Source organism: Salmo salar, chromosome 28, assembly GCF_965601325.2.
Source record: "Salmo salar chromosome 28, fSalSal1, whole genome shotgun sequence".
NCBI lineage: Eukaryota > Metazoa > Chordata > Actinopteri > Salmoniformes > Salmonidae > Salmo > Salmo salar.
This window is the reverse complement of record NC_138318.1, coordinates 31,099,658-31,126,608: the sequence shown is the minus strand read 5'-3', so window position 1 is coordinate 31,126,608 and position 26,951 is coordinate 31,099,658. Positions and strand designations below refer to the sequence as shown.

At 39.8% G+C, this 26,951-nt stretch overlaps 2 protein-coding genes across 4 annotated transcripts in view; one reads left to right on the top strand and one right to left on the bottom strand.

The window, feature by feature from the left end:
• Positions 1-1,767: 1,767 nt before the first annotated feature.
• LOC106589819 (ribonuclease T2) lies at positions 1,768-9,768 on the bottom strand. Of its 2 annotated transcripts, XR_014383047.1 has the most exons (11): positions 9,464-9,768; positions 5,393-5,476; positions 5,027-5,081; positions 4,843-4,892; positions 4,626-4,683; positions 4,427-4,491; positions 4,200-4,313; positions 4,030-4,075; positions 3,378-3,449; positions 2,884-3,131; positions 1,768-2,723 (listed from the first exon to the last, which is right to left on the bottom strand). XR_014383047.1 is itself a non-coding variant. In XM_014180195.3 (10 exons), exons 2-10 carry the CDS (start codon positions 5,467-5,469, stop codon positions 2,937-2,939), a joined length of 732 nt encoding a protein of 243 aa, XP_014035670.2. In that variant the 5' UTR covers positions 5,470-5,476; positions 9,464-9,768; the 3' UTR covers positions 1,768-2,936. The 2 variants fall into 2 exon arrangements, 1 of the variants encoding a protein (XP_014035670.2); XM_014180195.3 differs by having other exon boundaries at positions 1,768-3,131.
• A 2,573-nt stretch (positions 9,769-12,341) lies between these two features.
• Positions 12,342-26,951, top strand: part of LOC106589818 (myomesin-2) — a 35,854-nt gene continuing 21,244 nt past the window's right edge. Inside the window, exons 1-15 of one of the 2 annotated variants that reach the window (XM_014180192.3) lie at positions 12,342-12,550; positions 14,316-14,427; positions 17,165-17,222; positions 17,780-17,934; positions 19,499-19,585; positions 20,873-20,961; positions 21,448-21,498; positions 22,165-22,329; positions 22,449-22,610; positions 23,529-23,670; positions 23,970-24,169; positions 24,270-24,323; positions 25,318-25,445; positions 25,748-25,931; positions 26,207-26,381. In XM_014180192.3, coding sequence (XP_014035667.1) covers positions 14,336-14,427; positions 17,165-17,222; positions 17,780-17,934; positions 19,499-19,585; positions 20,873-20,961; positions 21,448-21,498; positions 22,165-22,329; positions 22,449-22,610; positions 23,529-23,670; positions 23,970-24,169; positions 24,270-24,323; positions 25,318-25,445; positions 25,748-25,931; positions 26,207-26,381 — 1,742 coding nt within the window. In that variant the 5' untranslated portion in view covers positions 12,342-12,550; positions 14,316-14,335. The remainder of the gene's footprint in view (positions 12,551-14,315; positions 14,428-17,164; positions 17,223-17,779; positions 17,935-19,498; positions 19,586-20,872; positions 20,962-21,447; positions 21,499-22,164; positions 22,330-22,448; positions 22,611-23,528; positions 23,671-23,969; positions 24,170-24,269; positions 24,324-25,317; positions 25,446-25,747; positions 25,932-26,206; positions 26,382-26,951) is intronic. The other variant, XM_014180193.3, reaches the window with a different exon arrangement.

Below are 26,951 nucleotides of genomic sequence, written 5' to 3'. Positions count from 1 at the left end.
GCTATAGAGGAGGTCTGACTCAGGACCTCTACCAAGAGGAAACCACCCTGGCTATAGAGGAGGTCTGACTCAGGACCTCTATCAAGAGGAAACCACCCTGGCTATAGAGGAGGTCTGACTCAGGACCTCTACCAAGAGGAAACCACCCTGGCTATAGAGGAGGTCTGACTCAGGACCTCTACCAAGAGGAAACCACCCTGGCTATAGAGGTCTGACTCAGGACCTCTACCAAGAGGAAACCACCCTGGCTATAGAGGAGGTCTGACTCAGGACCTCTACCAAGAGGAAACCACCCTGGCTATAGAGGAGCTGAGGAATGAGGCCATGAGTGCTCTTGTGTGGGTGACTATCCCATGCTGTCTCCATTGAGCTGAGGACATAAGACACTTAACCCCTCAAAAGGAGAGGAGAGGAATGAAATGTATTTCTAAATGGGCTTGGTTACCAATTAGGTAACAGTGATGCAGCTGAGAGTTTTCAGTCAGGAAGAATCAACCTGACTACCCACTGTTAAGCGACTTCAACAACCACATTAGGAGTGATGCATGGATCTCACTGTGTGTGTCTAATACCAACTGAGGCAGCTGTTGCTCCCCCTACACCTATTTGATGTTTCCTGTTCTTGGCAAATGAGATTTCACATTGACACTATAACCCAGGGGTGTAAAACTAATTTTACCCGGGGGCCGCATTTGGTTATATTTTGGTTATATTTTCAGTGCTCCTTTACTGTCTAGTTTTATTTAGGTTATTATTAGTGAGCTGGACACAGAAACTGCATGAATGTAGAACCATTATAATTTCTACAGTTTCAATTTGGTTTTAGTCATTTTAAAGTATATTGTGTCCATAACACCACCCATAAAATATTATTTTATTAAAAATACTCAAACCACACACACGAGTGGGATTGGAACCCGTCGCCGGCTGTATGTTTTACACCCCTGCTATAACCGCTTTCCTCTTATCCTACTACAACAGCTTACATAAAACTGATTGCGCCACACATAATATTCATTATATCTGACAGCCAAGGCCCATAATACAAAATTAAAACTTTTATTTTGGGGTCAGGGAGTCAATTGCAGTTCACATTTGCAAGGGAAATACTCAACTATGATGACATGTAAGTTAGACAAGTTATTGTGTGTATATTTAAACATTCTGTCCCAGGATTTTGATAAATCCCTTTTATTTAAAAAAGTTAAAATACTTCTTGCAAAAATAAGCTTTACTTACCACCGGCCACTAACAGATGAAGCTCTTCAGTATGTTTCCATGCCTTGCATGAGGTCCAGGTCTGTAAAAAGCACAATGTCTCATGTACTCCAACAGCCAATAAATCTCATACACACAAGGTAAATTGTCAAGAGGAAAGATCAAAGGCTTGACTGTATGGGATAACTAGCCTATACACCACCAGCATTGCTATTCTACCACTATAGTAAATAGCTTTCATTAACAAAAATGATTTAGACATCTTCTTGCTCAGGAGACAGTTACGATTGAGTAGTAATCACATGGAGTTTTATATCATGCAATACTTTTTGTGGATATACCATTTCTTTAAATGTTTGATTTATTGTAACAGACTGAACAATACTAGACAATGTAAGACAGGTAAACTGCCTCTGTTGGCCATTGGTGTTGTGTAGACGTTTCCTGACCTCTTGTGGCATGTAGTTGAATGTGCATACTTACACATTACACTAGTTACCTGGATTCACTAAAATGCAAATTGTAGGGGTAAAGAGTATGTACAACTGCTGCAATAGAAACATGTATTTAATTAATTGTCCGTAAAAATTACAGAGGATCGGAACCATGTCAAATAAAACCACCATTTAAAACCAAAGATTATCCCACAACTGAAATGAAATCTAACTAACTTAACAGCAGAAACAACATCAGTTTCAGATACAATAACTATATCTGATTAAATCATGATCATCATTCCATCAAATTATGGAGATGGCATTACTAAAGTAAACCAATGCGTTTTATCCACCACCATACACAATCTTAATTATTCAACACTTTTTACATCAAAACATATTTCAAGAATAATGGAAGCAGTGAACAGACTTCTTCATAAACTGTGCATTAAAAACTTTAGATTTTGTTTGACAAAAAGTAGGACCATACTTTAAAACAATTTAAATAATAATTTAAAAGCAGATGACATACTATATTACTGGTGGCATTAGGGTTATTATGATCAGTTAGAGCGTTGGGCCAATAACAGAAAGGTCGCTGGTTCAAATACCTGAGGCGACAAGGGGAAAATCTGACTATGGCTGACCCTGTAAAACAACACATTTCACTGTACCGATTTGTTGTATGTGACAATAAAACATTTTTTATATATTTGTATGACACATTTGGCAAAGCACAAGATTTAAGGACCTTATATCACTCTTAGTATGCTATTTGTGTATAAAAGATTTATAAAGCATTATATAAGAAGTATAGGTCTTCAGGAATGTTATCATTAAAAGCTGATTTATTCCCTGAGTTAAAACATGATCAACCTGCTTCTAAGAATCAAACAGTACAATTTTAAGTTTGAATGCCAGAAAACACATCAAAATAGTAGTCGACAAATTCAATTGGAAACAGTTGTGTTTTTAGTACTTTAGTAAAGTATTTCTGTGCTAACTCACAAGGTTCTACTAAGTGTATCTACACTCAGGAAAAAAAAGTGCTATCTAGAACCTTAAAGGGTTCTTCGGCTGTCCCCATAGTAGAACCCTTTGAAGAACTCTTTTTGGTTGCAGGTAGAACCCTTTTGCGTTCCATGTAGAACCCTTTCTACAGAGGTTTCTACCTGGAACCAAAAAGGTTTCTCCTATGAGACAGCCGAAGAACCCTTTTTTGGAAGAGTATGTTCCATGTGAGATATGACTGATTATAGAGTAACCAGACCTCACTAGCCACTACATTGATGGCTTCCCCTTAAGGGGAGGGTAGTAGACAGGTGTGGCATGGTCACATACACTAAACTCTGTACCCTTAACATTGAGGAAGTCAGTTAGTCTCAGAGTGTCTGTCTCAGAATGCTCACAGTTGGCAAGTTGGAAGTCTGAGTTGAAGCAGATCTCGATCTGGCCCAAGATTTGCACCTTCCCACCCTGTGAACAGGAAATAACTTAGTGATACACTCTCGATTCAGGGTTAGGATTCATGATTTAACATTTTAGTTGTGTGAAACAAATACTATTTATGTAGAATGATTAAGGAAATGTATTCTAAATACAAAATTTTACGCACTCCACATAATCCTCTACTCTTCAAAGAAAACCTGTAGGCAAATTCAATAACTAGTTGTGCTTGAGTTTGCATTTTACCAAAATAAAAATATTAAAAAAACATGATACCTTTGGATGAATGCACTGAATCTTTGGTTTCACACTGTAGAAGTTGAGAATGATTCCTTCAATGTGGTCAAACTAAAAACACAGAAGTAGTACATTTAACCATGAGTATTCATCACATGCTATTGGACGCACGCACACATCTGAGCCATTTCACTGACAGTAGCTAAGTATAGATGTAAGATCTTAATTTGATTACCCTGTTGCAGGAAAACTTTCCTGCAATGCAAGAACTTCAACATGTGAAGTGTATTTGAGGTTTAAAAAGGCTTCTGAAGTTTGTAATTTCCACTTTGACATTTCTGATTTGAGTTTCCCTTACGAAAAATGTATCAACCCTTACAAAAATGTCCATTAATTACACATAATAATTCACATTTCCCGTTGCTGCAGGATTATTTTTCTGCTGTAGTAAACTGGCTCAAATCAAGATACTACATCTGTAAACAGGAACAGTAAGTCAAATGACTTGGAGTAAATTAAAAACTATGGCGGGTTTCCCATAACACAGGGTTTCATTTAACACAGTATAGTATATTTCTTGATATCACGCAGAAATACTTGCCGTTCTTTAAGTCTAACTTTAAACATACAGCAATTGAATCAGTGCAAGATGCCATTGTCCTTGGTAATGTAATAATAATGATGTACTTACAGCGTAGTACGTCTCCGAGGGCACAATATTAAATTTCTTCATCACTCTGAAGACATACAAAGAATTTATAAATAACTAGTAGAAACATAAATCAGGCTTCAGGGTATATAGACCATATATTATCCCATATGTTTCATGAGGATACTCTATTGTTAATTCAGTACACTTACCCATCAAGGTCTAACGTGTGATACAGCTCCAGGACTTTGCCAAAGTATTTGTGTTGACTGTTTAGGGACTCTGCTTTTGCAGCACACGTTCCATGTTTTTGCCATTCATATTGCCTGTAAATAGAAGATCAAATGAGCAAACATTTATTTAGAAAAATCTTCTTACCTGAAAATATAACAATGACCCGGAGTAAAGTATTTATACAAAACAGAAAATTCGAACAGACCAGAATTCAGAGGATGCTGGAGTTATAAGATCCGGCCACCACTTCTGCATATCTGGAAGTAGGTCCTGAAAAACATAGTCACGATCAAACATTTCTCGTAATTTTTTAAAATTAGAAACACTTGACTTTTAACTTCAAAATGATTTTTTTTTGTCACGAATAAGCAAAATGTATGTTTTTTTCCCCCAGCAGAACATACCTGGATTAGAGTTACATTGAAGTGCCAAGATGAATTGCATTCCTGGCCTTTATCTGGCCTGTAAGACACAGACATTGGTCAAATGTGTACAAAGATAACAGAGTCCACAACAGTTTATCTTGTCACTCAAATTCAGAAACCATGATGATTGGGTTGGGGGCAAAGGCAGCATCTTCAGTGCTTTATCTTTTACTGAATATTATTAAGTCATCCTTACCACAGTCCATGCAAAGTCCAGTAGTCATATTTGGGATCACAGTGTTCCATCTGCAAATCAAAATGTTTATTTTGTCATACAAGGTGGCACATCTGGAAACTTATGGCCACCGTATCAATTATACAATCAGATCAACACATGATACGTAGAGTTTATTATGCTATGAAACCATAAAGTAGCTTACATTGCAAAATGTTCTTGGCCAGTGTTGAGTCAGGATCAACTTACTCCACATATGCCTGAAATAAAGCAGAGTTACATTCAATAAAATAGTAACATTAGCATGATCAAAGTGCCTCACTCATTTAATGGCCTTTAATTTGCATTGAGACCTGCTACGGAATGACAGCAACTCAGTGGCCTTGTGGTTAGAGTGTCCTGGGTTTGGAAGGTTGGGGGATTGATCCTAGCTGCCTCACGCTGACCTATGGGCTGTTGTGTCTTAAAAACACTACTTACATTGGAATGAAGGGCTTAATGCAGAGGCCATTAACCAGACAGATACGCCTACCAGTGCATTAACCAGACAGACAGGCCTACCAGTACTTACGGCGACGCGAGTACGAATGAGGAAGACATCAGACCGCAGCCAAGGCACAGCAGGACAACAAGCGCCAAAGATTTCATGTTTACGCTGAAACAAAGAAAACATACCATTAGGATAGGTCGATTTTGGACCATAGCTGGATTGACATGATCTGTAGGCCTAATATATTTGTTGGTAGGCTAACTCTTACAATTATAACACCTAAAACGTCAATTGTATATGCCACTTAAATCATAGGTGGAATTACCACAGGGGATATTCAGAAAAGGTTGATTCGTCCCCCACAATCATTTATTTAAAATAAAACCTCTCATTCCAAAATCATGGGAATTAAGTTGGAGTTGGTCCTCCCTTTGCTGCTATAACAGCCTCCACTCTTCTGGGAAGGCTTTCCACTAGATGTTGGAACATTGCTGCGGGGACTTTCTTCCATTCAGCCACAAGAGCATTAGTGAGGTCAGGCACTGATGTTGGGCGATTAGGCCTGGCTCGCAGTTGGTGTTCCAATTCATCCCAAAGGTATTCGATGGGGTTGAGGTCAAGGCTCTGTGCAGGCCAGTCAAATTCTTCTACACCAATCTCAACAAACCATTTCTGTATGGACCTCGCTTTGTACACGGAGAACTGTCATGCTGAAACAGGAAAGATCCTTCACCAAACTTGCCACAAATGTCACAAATGTCATTGTATGCGGTAGCGTTAAGATTTCCCTTCACTGAAACTAAGGAGCCTGAACGATGAAAAACAGCCCCAGACCATTATTCCTCCTCCACCAAACTTTACAGTTGGCACTATGCATTGGGACAGGTGGCGTTCTCCTGGCATCGGGCAAACCCAGATTCGTCGGACTGCCAGATGGTGAAGCGTGATTCATCACTCCAGAGAACACGTTTCCACTGCTCCTGAGTCCAACGGCGGGGAACTTTACACAACTCCAGCCGACGCTTGGCATTGTGCATTGTGATCTTAGACTTGTGTGCGGCTGCTCGGCCATGGAAACCTATTTCATGAAGCTCCTGACGAACAGTTATTGTGCTGACGTTGCTTCCAGGGCCAGTTTGGAACTTGGTAGTGATTGCAGAAACCGAGGACAGATGATATTTTATGCGCTACGTGCTTTAGCACTTGGCGGTCCCATTCTGTGAGTTTGTGTGGCCTTCCACTTCGTGGCTGAGACGTTGTTGCTCTGAGAACTTTCCACTTCATAATAACGGCACATATAGTTAATCGGGGCAGCTCTAGCAGGGCAGAAATTTGACACGCGGACTTGTTGGAAAGGTGGCATCCTATGACGGTGCCACGTTGAAAGTCACTGAGCTCTTCAGTACGGGCAATTCTACTACCAGTGTTTGTCTATGTAGATTGCATGGCTTTGTACTTGATTTCATACGTCTGTCAACAACGGTGTGGCTGAAATAGCCGAATCCACTAATTTGGAATGTGGACACCCATAGTATATGGGTGTCCACATACTTTTGACCATGTAGTGTATATACAGTGCCTTTAGAAGGTACTCCCGCCCCTTGACTTATTCCACATCTTGTTGTTTTACAGCCTGAATTGAATAATGGATTACATTTAGATTTTGTATCACTGATGTATACACAATACCCCATAACGTCAAAGTGGAATTATATTGTTAGGATTTTTTTGAAATTCATTAAGAAAATGTAAAGTTAAAATGTCTTGAATCAATAACTATTTTTCTCTCTGCCCCATGGCAAAATGTGTAGAATTGCAGAAAAATCTGAGCCCGCTGGAGGTAGGTGCCCCGGGGCCCCAAATGCGTTAGTCTGGCCCGGGGTAGCACCAACCCCCCCCTGAAATATGATTGGCCACCCCATTCTCATTAGGTCAGAGCACTGTATTCAAAAAGTATTCAGACCTTGACTTTTTCTATATATTTGTATTACTTTACAGCCTTATTGTAACGGATTAAATTGTTTTTTCCCCCTGATAAATACACACACACACACACACACACACACACACACACACACACACACACACACACACACACACACACACACACACACACACACACACAATACCCCATACCGACAAAGCAAAAACAGATTTTTAGACATTTTAGCAAATATATTACAAATAAAAAATAGAAATATCACATTTACATAAGTATTCAGACCCTTTACTAAGTACTTTGTTGAAGCCCCTTTGGCAGCGATTACAGCCTCACGTCTTCTTAGGTTATTAAATTGGGGCAGCAGGTAGCCTAGTGATTAGAGCGTTGGACTAATAACCGAAAGGTTGCAAGATCCGTCTGGCCAATCTACCATAAAGGCCTGATTGGTGGAGTGCTGCAGAGATGGTTGTCATATCTCCACAGAGGAACTCTGGAGCTCTGTCAGAGTGACCATGAGGTTCTTGGTCACCTCCCTGAACAAGGCCCTTCTCCCCCGATTGTTCAGTTTGGCCAGGTCTAGGAAGAGTCTTGGTGGTTCCAAACTTCTTCCATTTAAGAATGATGTTCTTGGGGACCTTCATTGCTGCAGAAATGTTTTGGTACCCTCCCCAAGATCTGTGCCTTGACACAATCCTGTCTCTGAGCTCTACGGAGAATTCCTTCGACCTCATGGCTTGGTTTTTGCTCTGACATGCACTGTCAACTTTGGGACCTTATATAGACAGGTGTGTGCCTCTCCAAATCATGTCCAATCAATTGAATTCAAATCAAATCAAATGTTCTGTCACATGTGCCGAATACAACACACCGTACTGTGAAATGCTTACTTACAAGCCCTTAACCAACAATGCATTTCAAGTATATACTTGCGTACTATTGTTTGTACAGATGAACGTGGTACCTTCAGGCATTTGGAAATTGCTCCCAAGGATGATCCAGACTTTTCGAGGTCTACAATTTTTTTTCTGAGGCTGATTTATTTTGATTTCCCCATGATGTCAAGCAAAGGGGCAATGAGTTGGAAGGTAGGCCTTGAAATACATCCACAGGTACACCTCCAATTGACTCAAATGATGTCAATTAGCCTATCAGAAGCTTCTAAAGCATTGACATTTTCTGGAATTTTACAAGCTGTTTATAGGCACAGTCAACTTAGTGTATGTAAACTTCTGACCTACTGGAATTGTGACACAGTGAATTATAAGTGAAATAATCTGTCTGTAAACAATTGTTGGAAAAATTACTTGTGTCATGCACAAAGTAGATTTCCTAACTGACTTGTCAAAACTATAGTTTGTTAACAAGAAATTTGTGGAGTGGTTGAATAACGAGTTTTAATAACTCCAACTTAAGTGTATGTAAACTTTCGACTTCAACTGTAGGTAGATGAACTCCAACTATAATAAAACTCAGTCTTCATCTTTTGTTTCTTCTTAATATAAAGTAATATGCATGTGTGTCACACCTGCTCTGGCTCTTCCCCCCTGGCTCGAGCGCGCCAGGCTCCCCAGCACTACACACTCCTGCCACCATCATTAAGCACACTTGCCTTCCCCTGTCACGCGCATCAGCGATTATTGGACTCAATCACCTCTGTCATTACCTCACCTATATTCATTATTGATGGTGACTACTTCTCCTTCCACTTATGTTGTGTTTTCAAAATACCCCATCCATATACTCCTCCATAGAGGCATGATAAGTCATGTCAAACTGTACAGAATTGCAGGAAATGCGTTTTAAAAAGTACCATTCTCTCCCAATACCTTCACCACAATTTCGCCCTTGACTTAAATGTTTTTAGCCTATTATATAAATTGTTTAATTTTAGTCGATATAGCATATGTAATAACAGTTATAGGCTACATTGGTTTAAATGGTGTGATTCTTACATTAGTGCTTGCCAAATACCATTGAGCTTATATTTGCGCCCATTAGCGCCACGGTTTGCTGTCAAGTCAAATAATCGAGCCTGTTTTGCAACTCTGTGTAAACCGTCGTTGTGGGGGAGAGCAACTTGAGCTTTCACAATAGAAGGCTATGGGTTACTGTCATTATTTCACAAACACTGTCTCCAGCTGGCTACACGTAGCCTTCACTATGTGGGTACATTTTCAATATAGCCTACGAGTGACACAACAAGTTCTTACCTGTGTTTTGTTCTTTTGTTCTTGTGGATCGATATAAAACCCTGCTACAGTAACCTGGTGTATACACAACTAGAAGTTTGGAAGGACCATTTAGATGAGGAAATATTTATATTGTTTTATAGATGAGCAATATGACATCTCATTAGTATCACTTATGGTTTAAAATTAGATAGCCACTACGATTCGACGTCTGGCAGTAGAAAAGATGGTGGATAAATAAAGATGTCTTACTCAGGAAGTTTATCATTGGACATTTTTTTCACGGTTCCTGTCTGTGTAAGTAGGCGTCTCCTCTCTCACGTGAGCTTGCTTTACCGTGTAAGACCAATGGTTCTGGTCTATTTATTGTCCTTTCCCAGCTCTCCCCACCCACCCCGCCCGACCAGAAAAAAATAGCCAGTGAGATATTGGGCAGCCCTTCAGGGTGGCAGGGGCAATAAGTAGACCAGAATTGCCACGCTCTAAACTGAAAAAATGTGTGGATGTCTCGCTTTCTCTACTGTCTCTGGTAGTAGCCTATAATAATGAAAGTGTGAAATTGTTTTCCTGCAACAGAGCTGAGTGTAAAGTTCTTAATTAAAAAATACTTTAAAGTACTACTTAAGTAGTTTTTTGGGGGGTATCTGTACTTTACTTTACTATTTTTTACAACTTTTACTTAACTACACTCCTAAAGAAAATGATGTACTTTTTACTCCATACAGTTTCCCTGACACCCAAAAGTACTTAACAGGACAGGAAAATTGTCCAATTCAGGCACTTATTAGGAGAACATCCCTGGTCATCCCTTCTATCTGATCTGGCAGATTTACTAAACACAAATGCTTTGTTTGTAAATTATGTCTGTGTGTTGGTGTGCCCCTGTCCACCCATCAATAAAAAACGAGAATTGTGCTGTCCGGTTTGCTTAATATAAGGATTTTGAAATTATTTATACTTTTAATTTTGATACTTAAGTATATTTGAGCAATTACATTTAATTTTGATACTTAAGTATATTTAAAACCAAATACTTTTAGACTTTTACTCAAGTAGTGTTTTACTGGTTGACTTTCTCTTTTACTCGAGTCATTTTCTATTATGGCATCTACTTTTACACAATAATAACGACTGGTCTCACAGTCTCCTGTCAGGAGAAACACTTTTTACGACACTTCGATACCGAAATTACTTTTTCATAGCAGGTTAGGAGAATTTAAGAAGAAGGTTATGATAATTAATGTAGACGTTTAGGAGACTGGCGTTAAGTTTAGGAAAAGGGTTAGGGTTAGCGAAAATACAATCCTTCCAATGCTACAAAAATCACTTCCTATCGAAGTGTCGCGTAAAGAGTGTCCCGAGCACAGTCTCGTAGGGAACATTGAAGTCACGCAAGATCATGTGATAAGTACAATGTAGCAGGCAACTTCTGACACCGGGCAACATCTGACACCGGACACCTTCTGACACCAATGTAATGAAACAGCAAGGAGCAGGTCTAGTCCGAAGTCCAGCGCGGTATCGACTGTGCCCCAAAAGCATGCTCTAGCGGCAGAGTCGATATCCGCTCTTATAAACCCAGGGTCGTTACAATACTTTTGAGGAGATGGGAATTTCCATTAGAAATGTATTAGGGTCCATTGTGTACGTTGGCCATCCGTCGTCTATGGGCCGCGCGGTGAATTCTGGGACAAGATCACCCCCTTCAAGGAGTGAATGGAGTCAGTTGGGCGTAAACTCAAAAACCCAACATTAAAACGCATGTTGTGAACAAGAAGTACAACATTACAAATCTTTTCCGAGATGTGAGATAATTCATGTGTTCTATGTAATGTCGTATAGCTTTGGAATCGTGAGATTACGTACTTTAGAGGAAAATAGGCGAGTTTCTCGACTCGTACCCTGCCTTTGAGAAGGGATTTGCGTGAGGATTAGTTTAGCAACTCTGTGACGCAGCACAACCTGAATTTGGTTGACAGTCTGCTTGGTGGGGCGTTACACGTATCTTTGTAGCAGGCAGCCTATATGGTAGTTACCAGACTTTACTTTTCGTAGCTGTTTAGGAGAATTTACGCAGCAGGTTAGGATAATTAACGTATCAGGTTAGGATAATTAGGTTAAGGTTAGGAAAAGGGTTTGGGTTAGCTAAAATGCAAAACAAGTAAACCTTAGACGTCAATTTGAAATAAACTGTAATCCATCTAGCCATGACCCATATATACACCACAGGCGCGCATACTCGCCACAAATATTAAACACAGACTTCTATCATGACATTACACTGGGCCACACAGTTGAATTAAAAACAACAAACAAAAACGTTTTAACGTTTATTGCAATTGCATTTATCAGTTTAATATTTCTATAACAAATGGGCAGGCTTTGCACACATTTTTTTACAATGTTATTTATGACAGAAGGCTATGAATGAGACGTTATTGTTTTCATTTAAGCTAACTAATAGATTAATAATGTTTGCATAAAGCTAACAAGTTGTGTGACATTGCCTCTGCTCTGGGCTATTGGCAGGAATAGCCTAGCCTAGGCATATACACTGTTGTCTCTTAACCCAATCTCCCGTTAAAAATAGTGCTGGCTACAGTTCAGGTTTCAGGGGTTGTCTTAAGATGCCGTCTTGGTTCCTTCAGTTGAGCATAGAGCAAAGCAAGAATGGATTAAGTTAAAATAGCCTAACGCAAAAATAAATATAAATATTAAAATGATTTGAAATTCTTAAAATTGTAGCGTAGGCCTATTCATGAAATAGAGGCTAGAGTTGAAAGAAGTATGACATTATTTAAATAAATAGTAAACTGGACACGTGCTCAGGCCAAATTTTGTAAATATTGCAAACTGGAATAAATGTTTTATAACCTATACAGTGAGCAAAGAAGCACCGACACCGCATGATATGTAGCCTAGCCTTCTGCAAGTAAGAAATGATGTTGAGGGTTCATGTAAAAGCTATATATAGTCATATGCCTATCCATAAATGGGATGCTGAGAGTTGCTGCACTCTGTGGGTCATTTTTTGTTTTCATCAGCGAGTGACTTCCAAGCGTGTTACGGCTGACCCACCTCTGCTTTCAACTCCAGTAATCTCTTGGGGTAAGTCAGGCCTATTATTGCCTTCCCAGATTCCTTGATTTTTCCGACAGGTGCTGATTTGAGAAATGTGCGCTTGGGACTTGGTTATATCGGAATGTGGAGATGTATTAGTCCAATTACCTAATTAGTGCCTACTGCCTAAACCTTGACGTGACATAAAAGGATATTATCTAGCAATATTCATTTTAATATTTTTGGGGACTTATATTATTGATCTCATGATGTTGCTCTGATGGCATGCTAATAAATGGATGCATCAGTTTATATGGACTTTTAAAAGTCATTCTATAAAAAGAGCTGAGTATATGCCTGCTATATGCAGAGAAATGTGGCTCAGGAGTTCAAGTGTCACGGGGTTGATATATCTGGTGCTTGAATGTCTGATGTTAAGCACTTTTGCTTTATACTTGAGAAGTATTCTAACTATAAATTAGCTCAACCTGGCAGAGACATGAATATAGGGAATAGGATAGAAAAGTCAAAAAGCTCATTCCTGTTATTTGACTGTAAATCTATTCCAATTGTTGACATGCATTATGCAACTGTGTAGGATTGTGGGAATTTAAGGCTGCCATAGGCCTATAGAATATTACAACTATGTCCATATTCAAAGAACTTGTTTAAAACTAACGCCTTGATCACACCTACAGTGTTTTACGCAAAATGGTGCGCAGCATCATCTGGATATGTGTGCAACAAAAGTTCAACATTCTGCTACCTGCTACCTGCTACCATTCTGCTTTCTGTCAAGCCATCTACGCATACAGTTTGACGCATACGTTAGATAAATCCAATGTATGCACCACACAGAACGCACTGCAACTGCCTCTGCAGCGTAATGCTGCAAGGCAAACGCAGCATCCCATTGGAAATGAATGTACTTCTGGTGTACCAAAATGCAATGACACTGTCGGTGTGATCGAGGCATAAGTTTATGTCCTGCCACTTAAACAACTTGCAAGTGCTCAGATTGTTCTTGTGTCTGTTAATATTCAATCTGCTACAGCAATAGGCTTCATGGGTTTGTATGTTTTTATTTATCACCATATCATCTGTGAAATATACATTGAACCTCTTCATATGTTATAAGTGTCTTAATGACGTTCAGATTGCTGTATTGTATGAATGACTGGAATAACTGAACATTCATGGAACCTTTATTTGCCGTTAACTAGCTCTAAGCCCCCCCCCCCCCCCCCCACACACACACACACACACAAACCCTCTAATTTTTGGCCATCTCTTCTACCCATAACGACTGTTCCATTACATCAGAACAGGTGTTATCTCTCCTACCCTTAACTCAGACTGTTCCATTACATCAGAACAGGTGTTATCTCTTCTACCCATAACTCAGACTGTTCCATTACATCAGAACAGGCACAATGTTTCCCCTTGCAGTGCAGGTTTGATGGAATTTGACCCCCAGTGTCTGCAACCTCACAGGCACTAATACCAAAGATTTTTACAACTAAACCAAGATAGACCACAGCCAGTCGTTTCCAACGGGAACAAATTAGTGAATATCTGTCTCATTGTGCTAATACCTAAGGACATACTGTACTGCATATTGTACTCTATATTGTGCCTTGAAATGCATCAGTGGATCAAAAAGCCAGAAGAGCCATGGATCCGTTGCATTGCATTGTAAAACTGCATTAACATGGTTTGTTGCTGTCATACAACTACTATATGTGTATGGGTAGCCATTATATTACTATTAGCCAATATAATACAGTATGTGTGTTCGTCATTTCAATCACAGGTCATTAAAAGCAATCAACTATGGCTGCAACAGTTGCCAGACACAAGCACGTACACATCAGCCACGACTACCACAGTGCACAGTCTAAGGTTGTAGCAAAGCAGTATACAAGGTAAGGAAGATGGGCCCATAGGAATCCAATGCTTCATTTGAAACGTTTACACAAGCAGCCCAATTCTGATCTTTTTTTTCATTAATTTTATCTTTTGACCAATCAGATCAGCTTTGAAAAAGATCTGATGTGAAAAGATCTGATGTGATTGGTCAAAAGACAATTAGTGAAAAAAAAGATCAGAATTATGCTGCCTGTGTAAATGTAGCCCATGTGGTTTGGAAACTGGTGGCCAGATTTACTCATTTTTGTACAGGAGTATAATTTGCACCTGCTATTTACCAGAGCGAATAATGCATTTAAATGGTAGAGCTTATTTAGCATATTTAGATTCAATGTAAATTAAGACAGTTAACTGTTTTTCCTCTACTATTTGTTTCTGGTCTTTATTCCCCTCTGAGGATAAAGCACTGGTGTAAATACATAAAGTATATCTGGCCCTGGGTGTACAGTTTCAAATGGCAGTTAGTGTATTCAGCTGGGCTTTTAACAGTGGGTAAGTTTACACCTGGAGAGAGCACTTGTAACTCACTAACAGGTTGGTTCCCTGCTAATTGCCTAATCTCATGTAACTATGCAACCATCCTACTGCTATTACATCACTGGATCACATTCTCTTCTGTAAACTGGAGACACATGCTACACTGTCTTGCAATTTGTATTTGTATTTATTATGGATACCCATTAGCTGCTGCTAATGCAGCAAATGTACAATGAACGGTTTTCTCTGTAATACACCTTTAACTTATTTGATTTCAACGAGGGGTGTGTTTATTTGTGCGTTGTGTATTGACAGTGGCTCAGTTGGTAGACCATGGTGCTTGCAACGCCAGGGTTGTGGGTTCGATTCCCATGGGGTACCAGTAAGGCTGGAAGGCCCAGCAAGGCTGGTACCCCAAGGCTCACAAAATCATTTAAGACTCAAGCCACCCCCTGTACCCGGACTTTGAACTACTCCCACCTGGGCGCAGGTATAGGGCACCCCTCAGCAGGAAAAAAAGAACTAAACAATCATTTGTGCCAGGTGTGATATCCCTCCTAAATAGCTCGGGCAAATGTTCTTAACGACTCAGTAAGGTCAGCAGGCTAGTCTTTTTTAAAAATGTTTTATTGTTATGTAACTGTTATGAAAGTTGTATTGTCAATTTTGTTTTGTATTTCAACGCCACTTTAAACGTGTATATGACACTGCAACAAAATTTCCCCATGGGGACAATAAAGTCAGTAAATTGCTCGGAATAAGAGGGTCTGCTTAATGACAAAATGTAAAAAGTCAGTGTCAGTACTAGAGACAGGACTCTCATATTAGTTTGTACATATGTAGGGTCTTAATTTGATCACCCTGTTGCAGGAGAACTTTCCTGCAATGCAAAACATGTAAAACTTGCAGTGTAGTTGAGGTTTGAAAAGGCTTCTGAAGTTTGTAATTTCCTCTTTGAAATACAGTATATATACAAAAGTATGTGGACACCCCTTCAAATTTGTGGATTTGGCTATTTCTGCTGCACCTGTTGCTGACAGGTGTATAAAATCGAGCACACAGCCATGCAATCTCCATAGACAAACATTGGCTGTAGAATGGCCCATACTGAAGAGCTCAGTGACTTTCAACGTGGCACTGCAGCTCAGCTGCGAAGTGGTAGGCCACACAAGCTCACAAAACGGGACTGTGCTGACCTAGTGCTGAAGAGCGTGGCGTGTAACAATCGTCTGTCCTCGGTTGCAACACTCACTACCGAGTTCCAAACTGTCTCTGGAAGCAACGTCAGCACAAGAACTGTTCATCTGTAGCTTCATGAAATGGGTTGGCTGGAGTGGTGTATAGCTCACCACCATTGGACTCTGTAGCAGTGGAAACGCTTCTCTGGAGTGATGAATCACGATTCTGTGCTTCCAACTTTGAGGCAACTGTTTGGGGAAGGCCCATGATTTTGGAATGACATGTTCGACAAGTAGGTGTCCACATACTTTTGATCATGTAATGTCTCAGACTTGATTTTTCCTTACAAAAAATGTATCAACCTATTCAAAAATGTCCATTAATTATAATACACATAATAATTAAAATGTGCCTGTTGCTGCAGGATTATTTTCCTGCCGTATCAAATTGGCTCAAATTAACATCCTACATCTGTACCATACAGTCAATGGATCGTACCCTGTTTCATCTTTTTAATCTCTAATCATCTATATTACCTGTGGACACTTGTATGATTATTTTCTCAGGTATGCACAGACCGATGATTCATCCCCAAGAAATAGTACACTAGATAATCTGACAGAAATGCAATCAGAATACTGTCAACATGAAGCTATTTTGCAAAACCCGCAATAACATCTGCTAAATATGTGATTAGATTTTATTAGAGAGAGGGCTTTTGATGCAAATGAAGTGCTTTTTAGCTTTACAACAATATTTACTCAGCAATGAGCTGATTATTAAAATGTAGCAAAGATGCTTACTGTATGTATGGCACATCCTTTAGTTGTTATGGTTGTTATGGTTAGACTTAACATAGATGTTTTTTTGTTGTGCTTAGATGCTTTTCACTGCGGTGAGCCTTACTTAATGTACATTTGGTCCTAAATGCTTGTTTGCTTGAACATAATTAGCTGCTTACACTTGTTTATGTTGACTTCGTAAACGCCCAACAAATAGTGAACTTGGAATTCCAGTACTTTCATGCTTTTACCTTTTGTAAATTATGCTTTGACTATGTCTGTTTTGTTTATATAGCTCTGAGGTTGTGGAGGACGATTATCATCACAAACAAGAAACAAGAATCCAGGGAGTGGTAAGGTCCTTATCTGTCTTGTTGGGAGATGTCACCATAATTAAAAATGTCTTTTGAAAAAGACGAGCGGAAATATTTAGTATCAGATTTGCACAAGACTTGTTCTCTTTTCACCATATTGAGCCAAACCGTACTGTACAGGCTCCAATATTTTCTTTTCACATTATCCTCTCTAGTACGGTTCAAGCAACTACAGATGTAGGATCTTAATTTGATCACCCTGTTGCAGGAGAATTTTCCTGCAACGCAGGAAATGTAAAACTTGTAGTGTATTTGAGGTTTAAAAAGTCTTCTGAAGTTTGTAATTTCAATTTGCTGACTTGATTAATTATAATCCATGTAATAATTCAAATGTCCTGTTGCTGCAGGATTATTTTCCTGTTGTAGCAAACTGGCTCAGATTAAGATCCTACATCTGTATGGTGGATGCATAACCAGGTCAGCGCAGTACAGGTCGCCTCAGCTCGGCTTGGCTCAGTATGGTGAAAAGGATATTGAAGAAAACTTAATGAGGCTTCATATACTGTAAAAATGTCACATGTCTATATTGTCTTCAGGTGCGGAAGAAGATGGTTGAGAAGTACGTTCGTGAGGAGTCTATGATCAGGGGTCCTCAATTCCTGACCACACTCCGATCCCATACCGTTTGGGAGCACACTCCTGTGAAACTATACTGTACGGTCGAGGGTTACCCTACCCCACTTGTGAAATGGTAAGGATTCAGTCTAAGTGGTTTATCTATGGGTATCGAATGTTATTGTATTGGTGTACACTCTTAGAAAAAAAGGTTCCAAAAGGGTTCTACAGCTGTCCCCATAGGAGAACCCCGCTTTGTTCTAGGTAGAACCCTTTTCGGTTCCAGGTAGATCTATTTTGTGTTCCATGTAAAACCCTCTGTGGAAAGGGTTCTAAATGGAACCAAAGGGGTTCTACCTGGAACCAAAAGAGTTCTACCTGGAACCAAAAAGGGTTTTTCAAAGGGTTCTCCTATGGGGACAGCCGAAGAACCCTTTTAGGTTCTAGACAGCACATTTTTTTCTAAGACTGTAGCACAAAGGGAGAACTGTTCCTCTGGTGCTATTCTCTCATTCCCTCTATGGGAGTGAAATAATGGTCAACATTTTTCAGATGATTGATGGTGTTTGATTTCAGTTGAGGCTAAGATGTCAGCATAGTTAAACTTGTCACTGACTCTGTAGAAATGTTTTTTTTCTCCTGAGATTTGACTCTTTGATAAACATGGTGAAAATGTAGGTACCTTTAGGTACCTGCTACCTGCTACCACTTTAGGTACCTGCTATGACAAAGGTACAGACTCATTAAACAGTCTATACAAATGTTTGTTTTCTTACGAACATCCTTAAAAACGTAGGTGCTGGACTAAAGAAGTAAACTTGTAAATAACAGAGAGGCCTGCACGCTGAATATGCTCCCAATTTACCAGCTTTATTTATTTAACCTTTATTTGATCAGGGAGTCATGATGAGACCAAGGTCTCTTTTACAGACCAGCCATGAATTACATAAATGACAGAAAATACACACATCAAAATATAAATACAAAATGCAAGCAGAAAGTAGAACATGGTCATAAAAAACAAACACATTCATCAGTAATAAGGTCCTCAGTCAACCTTCTGAATCACCCTAGAGGAACCAGAACATCACATTCATCAGTAATAAGGTCCTCAGTCAACCTTCTGAATCACCCTAGAGGAACCAGAACGTCACATTCATCAGTAATAAGGTCCTCAGTCAACCTTCTGAATCACCCTAGAGGAACCAGAACGTCACATTCATCAGTAATAAGGTCCTCAGTCAACCTTCTGAATCACCCTAGAGGAACCAGAACATCACATTCATCAGTAATAAGGTCCTCAGTCAACCTTCTGAATCACCCTAGAGGAACCAGAACGTCACATTCATCAGTAATAAGGTCCTCAGTCAACCTTCTGAATCACCCTAGAGGAACCAGAACGTCACATTCATCAGTAATAAGGTCCTCAGTAAACCTTCTGAATCACCCTAGAGGAACCAGAACATCACATTTAAGAACATTTAGAAGATTGTTCCACAAATAAGATGCAAGAAAAACTAAAAACTGATGTACCTAACTCAGTAGAGACCAAAGGAATATCCAGAGCAGCATATTCAGTGAGCTAGCCTCTCTGGTAATATACAGTCAGATCACAATATTCTGCACACGTGGTCACTTTTGTGTTACCACATCCAACTGAAAGATTCACCATCAACCACTTCTACTTGATTTCTCTCCAGGTATAAAGATGGTGTCAGCATTGACAGGTCATCAATTAAATACAATGTGCAGGACAATGTTGGAATTCATACCCTGGAGATTGCCAAGTAAGTTATTCTCATGGTAGGATTTTTTTGGTTTACTAGCTAAAGCTAGTGTATATGTTTCAGACATTAGGAGGCACAATGGATGCACACCGTCAGTGGTAAAACAATGAGGGGAGGCACCTGTTCTCATTGATTTGAGTTGTTAATTATTTAGATCCATTTGTCCACAAAACATTATCCCATCACGGTAGCTTATCACGGCCATTTAAAAAATCTGATACAATATCATGACTTTGCTCCTGGAACATTGGGGATTTTCACTGTGGCCTCCCTGCATTTCACTCACAATCCCAGTGTTTAATGTTAACTTAATTAACACACGAGTGCCCACAAAAGGGAGTCTTGTGAATGGTGGAGCTGTAGCGTTGGAGCTTTTCCAATTTAGTCAAAAGCCCTCCTGGGCGCCGCCCTCATCTTGAGGACTCGTCAGCTGTTCATAGCGAAGTGCTGAGCTCTGTGTCATTGGATCCTGGAGCTCCTTAAAGAGCACTGCATCCCCTCGCTGTCAGATTGTCAGGGGCACCAAGGCTAGATCCCCTCTCAAGTCTCAAAGCACTTTTTGCCTCTTCAAATCAAAATGAAAGGTCTCAATAAAGAAATGCCACTCTGTATTCTCCCAGTGTTCAAACCCTTTCACACTCAAAGAGAACAACCATGGTTTGGAGACAGAGAGGGAAAGTGAGTGTGGACAGCTTTAAAATGGTGTGTGCAGGGTCAAGGTCTGATATCTGTCACTCTTCTCAGGCTCCTCTTCCCCCTTGAATCTTCAGATGTTTGCCATTCATGTTTAAAAGCCTCTCATGTTGAATATCTCCTGAAGAATTCATGGACTTGTTTTTTTCTTCTTCCCCTGCATAGAATTATTATCCTCTCCTGAGTTCAAAACATTTGATAATGTCTGCCATGATCTTGAGTGTGTGGTTCTAGAGGTCAAGATACGACGCTAGAAAAGTATTTAAATGCTTCTGTATTTATTTGCTGTGCAATATTGTGCATTAATAGAGCCATAAGAACATTTCAAATGAGGATCAGGTCTTGATATTTCACAGTATTAATTTAGTCAACAGCAATTTGCATAATCAACATAATTTATCATCCTTTGAAAGTTTACAATCCTGTAAATTCAACTCATGAAATTATGTTTGGTGGCTAGTAAATTAATCAGAAATAAATAATAAATCCACATACAAAAATAAATAGATAAAAGTAAGCCTTAAGTGTTGCTGAGATGTTTATGTTTGTTCATTCACATTTTCCAATATGTATTCTTCCCGGTATTCCCTATAGGTGTGAAACTGATGACACTGCGCAGTACACTGCTGTGGCTGGTAACATTCATGGACAGGTCTCTACTCAAGCCTCTGTCATTGTCAAGAGTAAGTCTGGCAAGGCAAAAACATACAGTATACATGTTTTGTCAATGCATTGTTTTTAATATAAGGCTTATTTAAAAGGCCAGTGAGCAGTGGACACAATAATAAAGCATACTCCCCACTACTGTTGCGGTAAAACAGGATGAGGCTGGAGAAATGTAATATCTCTCAGATTCATAGACAGAGCTATGGATGCAAGGACTGAACATCCATGATATCACAATTATAGTTTTAACCACGTTTTGAAACATTGGCGTAAAACAAGATTATATTTTGGGTTCTGATGGTGTACGACAGTTAAACTAAGCTCATGAGGCAATTAGAAGTTATATAACTTATAAGTCCAAAAATGTATGTAGCAACTGCTGATTGCCCGTTTAAATGGAAAGAGTATGTGTAATTACTTGATTTATACCATAATAATACAACATGATGGTGTATTGTATTGTTGCATAGTGATTGTGTGTGTATAATATGTCTGTTCTGCAGGGATCAGAGAAGAAGGGCATTCATCTTCCTATGCATGGCTTCCTTACACAAGTAAGTCCACCCAACACAACTGTCCTGTGTATTCTCTCTGATATTTAATTTATCCTCTGAGTAGATTCTGAGCACCGTTGAGGCAAATCCAATCACTGGGGATTGCTTGAATAGGGCCTCATTCTTCTTGAATTGTAAAGATGTAGCCTACATGTGAATCAATGTACTCAACACAACAATGTTTTGTACTATAGTGAGAGACAAACATAAACTACTGTAGAAGGTATATCAATTCAAACATGCTTTGTTAACGAATGAGAAGAATGTTGTTTTTGATTTATTTCCAAATGTTTGATGTGCTTGATACCGTTCCATTAATTCCATTCCAGTCTTTACAATGAGCCCGTCACCCTATCGCCCCTTCCACCAGCCTCCTCTGGTATATATTAATCACAACACCAGTTGCACTTTTGTCTTTTGTCTTTATTAAAAAGAGAATAGGAGACAGAGAGTGCTATTTAAGTGGTATGAATATGATGAGGTACATAGATCGTTTTTGTCAGACTGTCACAATATCTTCAGAATAATTCAGAGTGCTGTCTCTCTTTCAAAGTGTTTGTAATTGCATGGTTGCAGAATATAATTGTGATCATGGTGCTCTATAATGATGTTACTGAAATAGAGTCATAATACTGTAAGTATGTCCTCCTTTACTGTCTTCTGCAGTTCCCATGTTACTGGACATCAAATACACCAAGATCAACATCACCTTCCTGGAGACTTTTGGTTCGGTCTTTGGAACAGAGGGAGACACGGTCACCTTGGCCGCCACAATGACCGCTACTCCTAACCTAGCCAATCTGCAGCCTGAAGCTCAATGGTTCAGAGATGGTATCACATTTTCTCTCACGATCATAACGCTCTCAATAACAGATGATTTACTAGGCCAGTTTTGTAACTTCAGCTACTGACAGGTCCTCACTTTTAATGTTGCTGTTTTTTTGTGTCAGATCATCGGCTGTCAGACTCCAAGTGGGTGAAGATAGAGTCTGCTAGAGGCGAGACCAAGCTGACCCTGCCTCACCTGAACAAGGATGATGAGGGTGTCTACTCACTCCGTGTGGTTACAAAGGGGGGAGATGCTGTCCACAGTGCATATGTTTCTTGTGCAGGTAAATCAACAACTAACTTTGAGAATTGGAGCCAGGGGCACAACTTTCACTGGGGACGGGGACGGGAGACGGGGGACGGGGATGGGGGACGGGGACGGAGGGGAATTGCATTTTTGTCCCCCCCGTAGTTTTATCATTGGAATGTGATACAAAACAAGGCAATGGTTTGCTTTAGGACCAAGCGGTCGGGTAGGCTGTTTGGAGTGTTTATCCGATTGGATAAAAAAATATATATATCTAAAACCAAAGTTGCGTCCCTGTTTGTAGCTATACCCCCTCTGTGTGTACCAGCAATGCAGCTACTTTAAATATTTAGTAATATTCTGATATCTTTCAAAAAAGCTGATTTGGTCCTTTGATGGTTCTGTTCACAGGGAGTTTCAGGTATTGCGTGATTCAAAGCCATATATTTACAGTTAGGTAAACTTTTAGAATAGAGAATGAAGACAACTTTTAGAAAATAATTTTAGAATTTTGAATATTGTTCTAGTTCTAGACATTCAGTTAGCATTGTTTAAATATTCCCCATGTAATGTCAATGGGGAGCTAACATGGCTGCCATATAATTTTATAGTGTCATGTAAATGCATCATAATTCATAAACCGCGTTGGCCCAACTCTCTAAATACAGGGTTATCAGTAGTTACAACAGCCACAAAGTCAAATTGGCTATATTGTAAAAATTCATGAATACAAAAATGTGCTTTTTGGTCTTAATTGAAGGTTAGGGTTAGGCATATGGTTAGCAGTGTGGTTAATGTTAGGGTTAGGTCAGATTTAAAGAAGAGAAACTGTAGAAATAGGCGTGGTTTAGCTATTTGTGGCTGTAGTAACTAGTGACGACCTAAATACATGGCTCTGGCATGATGTACTTTGACAGAGTGTGAAGATGTGACTTGCTTTGTGTCCCTGTGACAGATGGTCCTCCCCCAGTGCCTGGAGCTCCTGGTGCTCCTATGGACATCAAGATCCATGACGCCAACAGAGATTATGTCATCGTGTCCTGGAAGCCTCCCAACACCACCACTGAAGGCCCCATCATCGGATACTTTGTAGATAGGTAATGGAAGGTGTTGAAATGGGAATCAAATGTGAATATTTCCAGCTACTTTTTACAGATGCCATGATCTGACCAGGAAAAACATCAGGAACTCATTATATACTTTCATTTTTTTTCTCCTTCTTATAATCACATAACAATCTAGGCCCCAAAATTGGAGACAAATCTGCAAATTACAACCTATACTCTTCCACCACTCTTCATAGCTGGTGACAGGATAATGTAGCTATATCAGCCAAAATGTCCTCTTCAGAGATGGATTTGGGGAGATGAACCAATTTTCCTCATTTTTTTTTCAGATGTGAAACTGGAACTGAAAATTGGGTGCAGTGCAATGACTCCCCCATTAAGATCTGTAAATACCCTGTGCCTGGCCTGTTCGAGGGCCACTCCTACTATTTCCGTGTGCGTGCAATAAACTCACACGGCATTAGCAAGCCCTCCAGAGTGTCTGACCCCATCGCCGCCCTGGACCCCACTGAATTTGAAAGACTCCATGGTAATGTGATGACATCTTAAACTTTACCTTGTGAGTTCATGTATTCTCTAGAATCAAATTAAATGTATATACTTTTATATTTTTATCTTTGTTTTGACAGCCATCAAGTTGGGTGGAAAACTTGATGTTGTAATTTACCACGATGACGTTGAAGGTACTAAATGGTTTTCTATGATGTATGGGGATCCTTGAATCTCAATCAACTAGTTTGATGCAAAAATCTTTGATGTTCTTCTAAAAAGTCATGATATTACTTTTCTATGCTTATTTCTGTATACCTCATCAGACACTGAAGGAGGTCCAACTCCCCCTTTACAATATTGCCATATCATTAGCCCTCACATTGTACCATGCCTAACATCTGTACACCAACTGTCACATTACTCTTTTACATTTTAGTCATTTAGCAGACACTCTTATCCAGAGCGACAGACAGGAGCAATTAGGGTTAAGTGCCTTGCTCAAGGGTACATTGACAGTTTTTTTTACCCAGTCAGCTCAGGGATTCAAACCAGTAACCTTTTGGTTACTGACCCAATGCTCTTAACAGCTAGGCTACTAATCAGCTGCTCTCTGTCTCAATATTTAGCAATAATGGAATTATTTTATTTTTCTCGAGGTGGGGGACTGTTGGGGGGATCTTGGAGGGCTGGTGGCCTGGCAGTTGGGAGCTTGGGCCGGTGGCTGATAGGTCGTCTGGTCCCCATTGTTGACCTTATGGGAGATCTGCCGACATGCCCTTGAGTTGACTCTGGTTGCTTCTGTCGGTCGCTCTGGATGGGAGTCTGTTAGATGACTGAATGGGATGTAGATGTTGAGCGGCTTCACTGCAAGTAGATTGTATGTTTTAATATTCAATAAAAGAATACAATTAAAATAATATTTATATACATGAAGTAACACATATGGAATCATGTAGTAACCAAAACAATGGTTACTACATGATACCATATGTGTTATTTCATAGTTTTGATGTCTTCACTATTATTGTACAATGTAGAAAATAGTCAAAATAAAGAAAAACCCTTGAATGAGTAGGTGTGTCCAAACTTTTGGCTGGTACTGTATGTGTATAGACAACTCGGGGGAATGCTCCCACCTGGGCAAAAAACAGTTTGTGAATTCTTTGTGATGTCTTGTGTCCGTAGATGGGAAGAAAGTACCAGGAACCCCCTCCAAGTTGCGCGCTTCAGAGACCGACCGAACATATGTTGTCCTCAGCTGGAAACCTGCTCCTTATCAGGGCCAGGCCCCAGTGTGGTACTATATTGAGAAGGTTGTTCTCTCTCTGCTCTCTCACCTTTCTTTTTTACCCAAACTTTGCAGCAACAGAATAGAGACACATTTCAACATGGAATCACTAGATTTGTGTCCTCTAAAACACATTAAATCTTTCTGGGATCCCACTTCAATAGAATAATCAAGGGCAATTACAAGTAGGGTCATGATTCAAATCGAATGAATGGTTGAAGTCAACGGAATGAATTGGGGTTACGTCTTCTTCTCCATTGCGTTTGACAGTATCTGTGGATGTTGTTACAGGGTGTAAATGTTGTCTTTGGGGCTCTTCCCTCACAGTGCTTGGCCGAGAGCGGTGCGTGGCAGAGGGTGAACACTCAGGTACCCGTGAGATCTCCTCGCTATGCCGTGTTCGATTTGGCTGAGGGAAAACAGTACTTGTTCCGCGTGCTGGCTGCAAACATGTACGGCACCAGTGAAGCCTCTGAGCCCACAGAGCCCATTCAGACTCAAGAGCTGTGCGGTAAGAAGGTCCTCTTCAGTGGCTTTATAGCTATCTCTTAAAGTCCTCCACAAGGTTGTTCTCAAGTATTTTCTCTAAATGTCAAACTCCCTGCAAAGCATAGCAATAGTCAAGGGTAGAATTTGAAAAAAGTTACTCAGGAAAAATGTTCAAAAAGTCATTTGCGCCCATATAACAGATTTAGCCAAAAAAATGATAGTCCTTCAATTAAAGTAAGTTATAGATAGTTGACCTTTTGCCTTAGACATTAACCATGCCTTATTAATCTACTGTAGGGGTCCCCTCCGCTCCTGGTCAGGTGGTTGCCACAAGGGAGACTGATACATCTCTTCTTATCCAATGGGCTGAACCCAAGGAGCCTAATAATCTTATTGGCTACTACATTGATGTGTGTGTAAAAGGCTCCAAGGACTGGGCTTCAGCTAACCACAAACCTCACAAGAACAACAAGTATGTATTCTGTCATGTACAGTGGCTTGCGAAAGTATTCACCCTGCTTGGCATTTTTCCTATTTTGTTGCCTTACAACCTGGAATTAAAATGGACTTTTTGGGGGTTTGTATCATTTGATTTACACAACATGCCTACCAATTTGAAGATGCAAAATATTTTTTTTTGTGAAACAAACATGAAATAAGACAAAAAAAATTGAAAACTTGAGCGTGCATAACTATTCGCCCCCCAAAGTCAATACATTGTAGAACCACTTTTTGCAGCAATTACAGTTGCAAGTCTCTTGGGGTATGTCTCTATATGTTTGGCACATCTAGCCACTGTGATTTTTGCCCATTCTTCAAGGAAAAACTGCTCCAGCTCTTTCAAGTTGGATGGGTTCCGCTGATGTACAGCAATTTTAAGTCATACCACAGATTCTCAATTTGATTGAGGTATGGGCTTTGACTAGGCCATTCCAAGACATTTAAATGTTTCCCCTTAAACCACTCAAGTGTTGCTTTAGCAGTATGCTTAGGGCCATTGTCATGCTGGAAGGTGAACCTCAGTCCCCGTCTCAAATCTCTG